This window comes from Rhodamnia argentea, chromosome 10 (assembly GCF_020921035.1).
Source record: "Rhodamnia argentea isolate NSW1041297 chromosome 10, ASM2092103v1, whole genome shotgun sequence".
Taxonomy (NCBI): domain Eukaryota; kingdom Viridiplantae; phylum Streptophyta; class Magnoliopsida; order Myrtales; family Myrtaceae; genus Rhodamnia; species Rhodamnia argentea.
In genome coordinates, this window is record NC_063159.1 from 6323975 (window position 1) to 6336244 (window position 12270).

At 39.5% G+C, this 12270-nt stretch overlaps 1 protein-coding gene across 1 annotated transcript; it reads left to right on the forward strand.

The window, feature by feature from the left end:
• The first annotated feature begins 1629 nt into the window (after positions 1-1629).
• Positions 1630-6954, forward strand: LOC115749267 (protein DETOXIFICATION 53-like). Its single transcript, XM_030686003.2, has 2 exons — positions 1630-1976; positions 5301-6954. The coding sequence occupies exons 1-2, from the start codon at positions 1758-1760 to the stop codon at positions 6696-6698; spliced, it is 1617 nt and encodes a 538-aa protein (XP_030541863.1). The 5' UTR covers positions 1630-1757; the 3' UTR covers positions 6699-6954.
• Positions 6955-12270: the final 5316 nt, after the last annotated feature.

The following is a 12270-nucleotide window of genomic DNA, read 5'->3' on the forward strand; positions in this document are numbered from 1 at the left end:
TAAATCATTTAGGTGCATTAAGGTTCGGGTGGGTCGGGTACTCGATCATACCCGATCTTAGACATCAAAATAAAGTACGATAGCATTTATAGGGATACAAGCAGCATGGATGAAGGCCCCGAAGAGGCCGAAGATGCTTGTTCATTTATCCAAATACATAAATTGGGTCGTGTTAATGAATGTCTCGAGGGCGCTTATGAATTTATTTAATAAGAAAAGGTTTTGATTTCCAGTGCAACGTAGTACACAGAACATGAGAGAAACCGTCATTCGAAATTATAATGTTTCCTTAACTAGGGATTTAACCATTAACAAAATCCTTCCTAAAATTGCCATTCAATCTCAAACAATCTAATATTTCTCCAAAAATCAAAAATTGTAATTGCCGAATACAACAAAAGCAGCACAAAGAGCGTACGGAAGCTGCTCTTTGAAATTCCCACTACAAGCACTAACAAAGGAAAAAGTAGTTCTCACGGCCTATAAGCTAGAATAGTATGTACTTATTGCAGGAAAAAAGAAATAAAAAAATTACTAGAATATTATCTAAAATGTCCACGTCCCAGCCAAAATTGATCGGATGGACTGAATCGATACAAATAAAAAATGTTTAGGACTGAATTAGCACTGTTATAATAAGTTTAGGACTTTTTCGGTAATTTTTCCGAAGCACAAATATATATCTGAAATCTCTAAAGGTGCCGACCCTAGAAGAGTAAGAAAGAATTCATGCCAAAAGCAAAATGGGTTCCCACCGAAGCTTCCCACTCCTTGTAACACAATGTGGTGTTATCATACCAATTCCATCAAACAGATTTTCTGTATGCTTGTTTTACTGTCACTTGAAAACAACCCTAACCAGAAGTCTCCATTCTTGGTTCAGAGTTAAAACCAGACTATGAGTGCATCAGAGAGCTTTCCCCATGTATTATAAACTCCATTGCACTACTAGAATTGGGGGTTATCTTTCTTTTTAGGTTAAGCAAAATCAGTTTTGCTCTCTGTCTTCACTCATTTTTCTGTGACAGATCCCCAGCCCCACTTTAAGCCTTCCCAATCACACCAGAAACGAAAACAGTTTGGACAAAATTTTCGTGTAAGAACCGTATCGCGTTGTGTCAGCATCGTGGTATTGTGCACACGATCGAACGACACCAATCCGGGTATATATGATCAAATGGAAACGCTCGATCCGCAAATATCAGGTCGGCATCACATGTGACATATATAAATGAAATGCGAGATAAGAGAAGTTTAGTTTTTTCCCACTTGCCCAAAAGTAACTATTCCATTGATTGGCGTCTATAAATCGAGGCCTAGGATGTGAAGTTCCAAGTAATTTTTGTTGCAGTTATCTCCACTTCCCGACGCAACACACCTCTCTTTTCTCTCTTCTTCTTCTTCTTCTTCCTCCTCCTCCTTCGTAATACTTTCATTTTTTTCCATTGCCGAGGCTCTCTCCAAGGTCACATTGTATTCATCTCTTTGTTTTTTGCTCTCTGTTTTTCATGTTGTCTGTGGATTGAAGAAACAAAAAATGACTTCAGTTTCGTTGCTGCTATATGTACGCTGTCTAATAAATTTTTTTTCCTAACAGCATATGTAAATCGTTAATTTCTGCAGGTTTTGTTGAGCGATCATATTGACCAACATTCAGAGTTATTCACATTCCCTTCTGGTTTCCGGTCCATCTTGGTTCTTTTATATGTGGGCGTCTCTCTCTGTCCATTTGCACGAGCCCTAAAAGCGGAAAGAACATGGGCTCGACTAGCGAATCTGCTGGAACTCTAAGCAGTGACCATTTTGATAGCGTAAAGGAAGAAGAAGAAGAGGAGGAGGAGGAGGAGGAGGACAATGACGGCGAGAGTAACGGGGAAGAAGCAACAACTAGCGGATCTACAGAGGGCAGATTCTTGCGCAGGCTTTCTCGGAGATTCCCGGTCATTGCCGCTCTCCAAAAGCTTCCCTTGAACCAGGTGACCAATTAATTATTTACCTGATATCACCATCTCTCCTTGTTCTCCCTTTCTTTTTGGAATGATGAAGAAGTGTTTTGACTTCTGCATTGGTTTTTGCATGTAGAAGAGGTTCTTTTTTTCTCCTTTTCTTTTTCCTGAAGTTTCTACCCAAGAATGGTCTTCTTCTTTTTCCTTTCCTTCCAAAGGAGAGAACCCTCCCTCTCCTGGGATTTTCCCATTTTTGTTTGATGTGTGACAAATGACAGTGACATTCTTGGTTAGGACCAAATTCGTCGGAGTAAATGGGGAAATTGAGAAGAAAATAAGGTCAAAAGTTGAAAATATTTGGCATTTTTGGGGGGCAGTCAAAGCTAAGATTGGGCAAGCACAAGTATCTCCTTCCTAGTGCTTTGATTTGATTGATTTCTTGAAGCTATCATTTCTCATGTGGGTTTTGGAGCCAATTGGAATCCACGTGGATCCCACCACCCTATGCCCTAGGTGGAACGATGCAGTTAAAAAATCTTTTTTCTACTTATGTTTTTTTTTTCTTTTTTCTCTTATTAATATTATTGTTTTTGTGCCAAAAAAAGAAGGGAAGAAGTCTGTTTTCTGCCTCAAAAGTATAAGAGACAGCTCTCTTCTTTTCTTACTCTAAAGACTTCTTCAGTTCTTCCTTAATCTTTCCCCCAGAAGTTCTTTTTTTTGCCCCTTTAGTGGCTATGGAACTCTGTCATCATTTTTCTGTAAAAACTTAAGGTATTTGTCAAAATGAAATAGGTCTTTAATTTCAAATGGCATGAGATTTCGTTTCTAGACATTGTTCAAATGTACGCTCTGTGTTCTTTTAAGGCTATTTTACCAATTAGAATGATCTTCTTATTTTAATTTAAATGGGTACTTAGCATGATTTAGTTCGATCACAGAGAAGTATGCTCCGATGAGAAAATGCATGAAATGCGGGGGCTTTCTTGTTTTTTAAAATCCTCGAAAGTGTTCCGATATGAAATGTGAAATGATGACTCAAACGTTTTTTTTTTTTTTTTTTGGGACTGAATGACTCAAACTAAGTTAGCTCTCTGTCAAATTTGACATTAGGACATCTTTCAACATTTCGACATCCTTGGTCAAATCAACATTTCAACATTAAACTCATATTTCATAAGGCCGACAACAAACCATCGGAAAAAGAGCTTCCGGATCATCGTTTTACTATGATATGGTATATCACATTGTCAATTGTAAAAGTCCGGAGTGCCAAACTCCAAACCTCTTAACTTTCTGGCTCCATTCAGTTTCACATCTCAATCTACTCAAACGCATTTTCAAGTAATCATATCCCAAGAGAAATTATTTATTTTGATTGATTGTTCTGCATGTTTTATTCACTGGATGTTTGTTAGATCTATCATCGAGTGAAAGAGAATTAGGCAGCGTTGAATTCACAACACAACACGCTCAAATGTGGATTCGACATTCATATGTCATGCTTTAAACTCTTTGAGTTTATGTTGGTAATGATGGGCCAAACATCATTCCTTTCCTTTTGAGTCCAGCGCATGGAGATAGCCTGCCTAAAATCAATGTTTGCCTACAAGAAGACTTTTAATGTTAGATGAACAACAAACATGATCCTAGGAAAAAAGACAGAACGTTCTCTAAGACGACCTTATATCCCCTTGCACCTTTCTTCTCAGTCTGCTACCCCGGTCCTTGAGAAGTTACTATCACATGTATTGGGTGCACAACCGTTCAATGTATGTGAATCCAAAGATGAGGTGGATCCGTCACGGCGTTTGACCAAATCCAATGGCGCAGCAGGCGTATGCTCGCACGCCCGCATTAAATTGCATGTGCTTGTGATCTGTATGGAAGCTTTTGAGATTCCTCGTATGTGTCCAGGCAGTAACATAAGTAAGAAAATGGAAGCATCATGTGGTTGTACACTTGCAGCAGTAATGACCTAATGCTTTTCGCTTTTTCTGAGATTGGGCTTTCAAAGCCTCTTTTCCCTGTGCAGCAGCGTGATCAGGAGTGACTTTTTTCCATAAGCATTTCAGCATAAACTTTCCAGGAAATGATACACATGGTCTTGGTTCCCACTGGACATCTTATTCTAAAATTTAAATTTCACTTTTTTCTGTAGAAATAGTTCAATTCAACTTTACTTTTTGGTAATTTGCTGTGGGCCTTCCATAATGTGATGAGTTGTTCGCCAAGGGTTAGAAAGCACCAGTACGGATACTAATTCCTCTAGGACATTTTTTCGTTCGGCACATTGTTAGGACAAGACGGCGCCACAGTGTTGGGATAGCGGCCGCCAGTTAGGTTTACTGATTCCCTTCCCCAACTCACTATTACTCTTACAAGTCCTATCTCTAGTGTCAGGTTCCGAGTATTTAGGACCGAGTTGCAAGAACTCTATAGGATATCGTGTAGGCTTTAGTTTTCCTCATTGGTAACCTAATCGCCCCTCGATAGTTTATATATGCTAGCTAGTTTCTGTAACAAATTCCAAACTTCCATGAAATTTAACACATACTCTTGAATTTTATGTATATGTTTGTTTCACTAACGAGTCCGACAAAGGTTAATGATATTCGGCGAATAAGATTTACTTATATAGTACCCTTTGTGCCTGGTGAGATCTCAAGTTCTCCTATTTTGCTGGAGAGAGGCAATTTTCATTTTTTTTTTCTTGGTGACAAGAACATTTAATTGAGTTGATCAGCATTCATACCAAAGGCTCGATCCCCCTGTCAAAGGGATCAACTCCTATGTTTCAGAGAGCTTTGAATGACCCCTTAGGTTGATCATCTATCAAAGCATAAAGTCATAATCAAACTAAATATGACAGTTCTGGAGATTCTACCAGAATTAGAAGAAAGCTTTTCCTTCTTTCTTGTTCAACTCTTCGGTTTTAAGAACGATAGTTTTACCTTTGAACATGTGAAGGTCAATCTGTTCTTGCTCAAGAACAAAAGATTGAAGGTGAAGATCAATCCATAGTTTCACATCTAGTTATTTGTACGGAAATAATCTCTCAATGATGTCCCCGGGCTCGGAGAATGTACTAAATTGCTATCGAAACTAATTAGTGCACTTGTATGTCATCTATTTTTCACATCCTCGGTTCGATTTGGTTCAAGACAGCTCAGCTCAGCTGAGTACTGTGGCCTTGTCTCAAACTTCATTGTCAGCGCTGTTTCCTTGCATAGCCATGCCAGTATGATGTATATTTTTGAATTAAGATTGAGCTCGTTGAAGTTGCGGTACAATCCAGGACTTCTACGATTGTCCCTGTGTCTAACGTTGGCAATTTTCCCTGTTAAATTTTCGCAGGCCGGAGAGGAATTACAGTCACTCATGAAGATCGCGTGCCCCATTGTGATGACCACACTGCTCATCTTCTCGAGGTCGGTGATCTCCATGCTCTTCCTGAGCCATCTCGGCAAGGAGGAGCTAGCCGGCGGGGCCCTTGCCCTCGGCTTCAGCAACATCACAGGCAACTCAATCCTGAAGGGCCTCGCGATAGGCATGGACCCGATCTGCGCCCAGGCCTTCGGGGCCAAGCGGTGGTCGGTCATGAGCCAGACGTACCAGAAGACCCTCTGCCTGATGCTTCTCGTGTGCGTCCCCATATCGGCCCTCTGGCTCCACATGGAGTCGATCTTCGGCTGGCTCGGCCAGGACCCGGAGATCACCCACATTGCCCAGGTCTACATGGTGTTCTCAATCCCCGAGCTCTTCGCTCAGGCTTGCCTCCATCCATTGAGAATTTTTCTGAGGACTCAGGGCGTGACCACACCTCTCACAATAGCCTGTGTCTGGTCGGTGATCCTGCACATGCCCATCAACTACTTCCTGGTGGTCTACTTGGGCCTCGGTGTGAAGGGTGTGTCGCTCGCCCTCAGTTGGAACACCATTAACCTCAACCTCGGCCTGCTCATCTATCTGGCCGCATCACCGACGACCCTGAAGCCATGGCACGGGGCTGGCTTCTCCTCAATCCTCCAGGGGTGGCGGCCGCTTCTGGCCCTGGCCTTGCCGAGCTGTGTCTCAGTGTGCCTCGAGTGGTGGTGGTACGAGATCATGCTCTTCCTGTGCGGTCTGATCAGCAACCCCAAGGCCTCAGTCGCGGCAATGGGAATATTGATTCAAACGACCGGGTTGTTGTACACGTTCCCGTTCTCACTCAGCTCGGGCCTGTCTGCACGCATCGGGCAGGCCCTGGGCGGGGGCAACCACCTCCAGGCCCAGCTCGTAACCATCATCGGGATAGCTGCGGCGGTCGCCTTCGGGATTGCTGCCCTCATCTTCATGATCGCCATCCGGTCGGTGTGGGGCCGGATCTACACAGACGATCCGCAGGTCCTCAAATTGGTCTCCTCGGCGCTCCCGATCCTCGGCCTTTGCGAGCTCGGGAACTCCCCTCAAACCGCATCCTGCGGGGTACTGACGGGGACAGCCCGGCCCAACATTGGGGTCCGTATAAACCTCTTCTCATTCTACTTGGTCGGATTGCCCGTCGCGGTGCTCACGACGTTCCAATTCAAGATTGGATTCCGCGGGCTGTGGTTCGGCCTGCTGGCATCCCAGATCTCTTGTGTGTGCTTGATGACTTACACATTGATTCAGACGGATTGGAAGCATCAGGTCAAGAGGGCCGACGAGCTGACCACGGTCCCAAACGCCAGCCACCAGAATGATTTAGAGTCTGGCCTGCTCTCCGATCAGTGATTAAATTGCAACAAACCAAGAAGAGCAGAAAGACAAGATTGTTGACATGATTTTTCAGGAATTAACTTCGTACATATTAGTAACATTACCTCTGAGCACATCAGATTATTGTCTTTAGAAGTTGGAAGAATACCTAGATCATCTTAACCTCATTCATTTTACAGATCATGTTCTAATGGCTAGAATTGACCATCTTCCAAAGGTGGCCTGTTGATCAGGTTTTCTAAATATCCATACTAAAACATGCTTTACCTGATGAAGCACAACTATGGTTTTAACTTCAAATGTTTTCGGCTAGATTTCATGCAAAACCCTAGAGAGTTATTATGGTATGCTAGTAAATGGATGAGTACCTAATTTCAAACTAATCTAATTCTTTAATGCAACCCGAATCGCGGTCTCTCAAATTAGCATCGCTTTCAAAGCTTAAATATTTTTAAAAAATTGATTTTTCTCTTTCAATAGACTCAAAATGTATACAAGCATATCAAAGGTATTTTCATTTAAATAAAACTAGTAATCAAATATGGATTAGTAAAAGAAAAGTTACAACTGCATGAAATGTTGCTAACCCCATATTCATTGGCAATTGCCTATATTGTACGCCCCTTTTATGCTGGTATAGATATTCTCAATAGTCGATATCGATTCCACAAAGTCTCATATACCGAATCATGGCAGTAATTGTATCTATAGACACAAAGTCATCTATGATCACGAGTGCTTTAACTATACTAATATGGATTCAATATGGCAATGTGACAAATGTATGACACCACATGAGAGTAATACTTTATGTCTCATCCCCTTTATCAGCCAACATTCATTCTCCTTATGTGTCAAAAAACCTTATATGCCACTATAGATTATCATTATGGTTCCAATGCACCCATATATGTCTTTTCCTTCTAGTTAACTTTACTTTGTGTGTAACAAGATATATCCTTAAGGCTAATAACTGAATGCACACAGCCTCTCTATTCAAAATTTACACATACCTTGAGATTTTCATCGTGTATATATACATATATACATATATATACTCAACACTAATACATTCACAAACACTTTATTGAATGCAAAAGACTTAATATACAACAAAATGTTACAAGACGTAACAAACACATATATAAACTTTATTAAAGCAAAATCGATATAACTCCCACTAAACAACAACATCATATGATGCTCCTAAGCCCATGCGAATAACATGTCTTTCAAATACTCGAGGACAAAGACATTTAGTCAATAGGTCTATAATCATATCATTTGTGGAAATATTCTCTACTATAATATCACCATTCTGAATTTACTCCTTTATGATTTAAAACTTCACCGACAAATGTTTAAACACCTCTAGACCTCTGTTATTATTAATAAACAACATTGCATAGTTATTGTCACAATACAACTGTGTGGGCTCTCCATAAAGTCAAATATAGTCAACTCTCTAATGAGGTTCCGGAGCCAAACAACCTAAGCAGCGACTAAAAAGCATGCTACAAACTCCGTTTCCATGGTAGAGGATGATACAAATTTCTATTTATCGCTTTTCCATGAAACCGCACGTCTTGCTAATATAAAGATGTATCATGTTGTCAAATTCATGTCATTTTGACAACCAGCAAAGTCTGAATCAAAATACCCTACTAGCCGCGGGTCCTATACATGCATGTAAATCAACATATAGTCTTTTGTCCTTTAAGTACCTAAAATTTTCCCGACAACAACCTAGTGATGGTGTCCTGGATTTGATCGATATCTTCCTAAAAGTCCTATTGTAAAAGTAAAGTCCGATCTAGTGCAAACTTGAGCATACACGATACTTCCGAGTGCATTAGCATAGGGTTTGTCCTTCATTTGGGTTTTCTCGATTTTTGAATGATGACACCGTGATAGATTCAGTTTATTGCCCTTAATGACAGGAGCAACTCCTGGCTTGCAATGTTGCATACTAAATCTTTCTAAAATATGATCAAGTTATGTTCTTTGAAACAAACCTAATCAATGGCGAGAACGATACTTATGGATCTCAATGCCAAAAACAAAAGACACATCACAAAGGTCCTTCATGTCAAAGAGCTTAGACAACATCTGCTTTTTTTTTTTTTCCTTACCAAAAAAAACCATGCCTTCTTCTATCGCCTTAAGCTTTTAGAGCGGTTGGGCGTGGTCCCATCAAATCTTACATGGTATCAGAGCGGGTGGTCCCGAGTTCAAATCTTTCCAGGCCCCTATTTGCCTCCCCAAATGAATATTTCCACGCTTAGTACTAGGCAAAAAGACCAGACTAAGCGTGAGAGGGAGTGTTGGAATATATAAATATTAAACTACGCCGGGAGTGTTGGAATATATAAATATTAAACTATGCCTTCTTCTATCAGCTTAAGCTTTTAGAGCAGTTGGTCGTGGTCCCATCAAATCTTACAAGTATAAAAATAAAAAATAAATTTCCTCCTACTGACATTGTGGTATATACACCAATCCACTTTGTTCTCGACAAAACTGAATGAAGTGAGTACACTATCAAACTTCACGTACCATTATTTAGAAGCTTGCCTAATGCCATAAATAGACTTTTTCAGTCTACATAAAAGCTTACATAAATCATCTACTGCAAAACCTTTGGATTGTACCCCATAGATCTCCACATGAAGGTCTCTATTTAGAAATGCAGTATTAGCATCGATCCGGTATAACTCTATATCAAAATGAGCTACTAATGCCATGATCACTTTGAAAGAATCTTTAGAATAAATTGGGGAAAAAGTTGCTCCATAATCTACTCCTTCTTTTTGAGTGAAATCCTTGGTTACCAGTCTGTCTTTAAACTTCACAATCTTTCTTTCGGAATCCCTTTTAGTCACATACGCCCATTTACCGCCAATGTGCTTGTGATCCTCAAGCAATTCAACAAGTACTCAAACACCATTATGTTTCATTTACTGCATTTTGTCTTTCATCACACCCAACCATATATCTAGCCGAGAACAAGAAACAACATTTCCGTAAGTTACTAGATCAATCATGCAACCAATATCACAGTCATGCTCTCCCAAATAGACTATATAGTCTAGTGGTATAGTTGATCATCTCTGTCCGATGGATCTCATAATTGGAGCTACTTCAACTTCATCCTAGATTTGAGAGGCTTGAGAAATTTTACTAGGGACTATCTCAATAACATGATCTTTAACCATAATAGGCTCTGTTTATGGCATGGAAGCTCTATAATCATATTTGCATAGAAAATGACATGGTAGTCCCCACCGTATCGTTATCTTCAATAGTCTATAAGCAGCTACCTTCTTCGGTCGCATTAAATTTCAGAAACTTCGTTGTATGTTATTCCATAATTCATGTGCCTCCATTGAGATTATAAAGTTGATAACCCTTCGAATGATCTAGATAAGACGCGAAGTAGCACCGAATGATTCTAAAGTCCAATCGACTTAATGTTGGACTATATAACTCAACTTTTGCATGATAACCCTAAACCTTTAGATAATTCAAGCTAGGTTTATGTCTAGTCCATAACTCAAAAGCAATCAATGGAACACCTTTGGTAGGAACTTGGTTTAAAACGTAAAGGATTGTTTTCAAAGCTTCACCCCACAGAAAATCAGGTAAATTTGTCCTACCAATCATACCCCTTATCATATCCATAAGGATGAGAAGTTAATAACGCCAATAAGTCAGCAAAACTATGTGGGGTGGTGCTAGAGAGGTCGTTGTGGGCGATGTTAAAAGTTTCTAGGACTCTCGGTTTTCCTAGATCTTGTGGTATTCTTCCAGTTAACAGAATATGACTCAAATTGAGAAGGGTTAGGAATCGTGCATTGCCTATCTCAAGAGGAATGCTTCTCTATCGAAAATTGATGATATTTGAAAACTTATAGATCCGATGTCACATTCAGTAAAAATTTATGATACATGTATAGGATAAAACTCAATGTGTGCGAGCATGTCCTCAATTCTAACACAAGATATTTATTCGATTGAATAGAATTCTTTTGCTATTCCAGACTAATACCAATTCAACTCATTTCATGAGAAAAATGCGATTCAATTTTGGCTCAAATTCAAAGTCAGCAAGTTGGTGCATAGGTCAAGTTGCCGTGGAATGGCTCTACTCAAAGGCCATGCACGTGTCCTCAATGCTCGGCCTCGGTTCATTAGTTAAATGTTCAATCTTATAAAACATATTTAACAAAGTTCAAATTTGTAATTTTTTAATTTTAATAAATAAATATTTTTGCTATTGTTATTCTTTTCTTTCTTTTCTTTTTTGCTTCTTTTTCGGTTGTCGCCAGCAAACGACCACATGCGAGGGATGAGCTCGCCGGCCTCAGCCGAGCTCGACCTCGCCAAATCCAATAAGGTGGAACCTCACCCATAGCCGGCGAGGCTCTAGCTCGCCTATGGCCGGTCTCCTATCGTCATCATTGACAGCGATCAGCCGAGGAAGAATGAAAAGAAAAGCAAATTAAAAAAATTAAAAAAATTAAAAATTCAAATTTTTTGATAATTTTCCTCAGCAAAATCAATGATTTTTTTATACCAAATTGGGGAAAATATTTTCTAGTTCATAGTTTTAGCCAAACACTAAAAATTACTGTCGTTTTTCTAAAAAATGACTTTTTGAAAAATCTTTCCCAGAAATGTCATACTTTATTCCAAATAAACGGAGCCCAAAACATTATTTCTAATCTTTTTTCAAAGGGTTTTGCGCGTGTTTTGCTGTTAAGATATGCATGCTTGACTTACTTTTCCAAGTTTTCGTTGAAATCGACATGTCAAGCAACTTGGTAGAAAATGTTCAATTCGAGTGTCGGTATTATTGAACTACAAGTTATTCATGTCGATTTGTGAGTCTTCTCATCTTGCTTGGTCTTTGAGTTGCTACAAGTCTGTTGATAATGATGGGGAAAATTATCAAAAAAGTCCGAAATTTATTATAATTCTGTCAATTTAATTCTAGATTTTTTTTTTGTTAATTAAGGCCTAAACGTTTTGTATTTGTGTCAATTTAATCCATCCTGTCAATTTTAACCGGAAATTATTGATAGGGACGCCGGCCGTCCTCCCCGACATGCCGGCACTAACGTGAACAATTTTAATATTTTTTTTTTTCTGATTTTCAAGGCCAAAGGATGGAGCTAAAACTTCACCAAGACCCTCAGAAACTGAAACGCCAGTTCCAAATCTGGCGAAATCTCATGAATATCGTCTGTCAAAAGTAGCAACTGAACAGAAATAATCTGCAAGCCGGAAAGGGTTCGTGTCTATTCACTAATTAAAGAGTTTATAACAAAGCCCGCAGAAGAAGGGAAGCCAAACAATTTTTTGCCCCATCACCATCTGAAAGCCACAGTTTGACCAAGCCAGTGGATCGATGAAAAGCTTTGAAAATTCTTTTAAAAATCTGAAATTTGTCATCACTCAAACAATTGAAAGCGAATCCGATTCCACGATTTGGAAATATAATTTGTATTAGGAATCATTATAGGAAATATTATAAAAAAAATCTTAAACTTATTGCAATTGCACTAATTTAGTACTAAACTTTTTT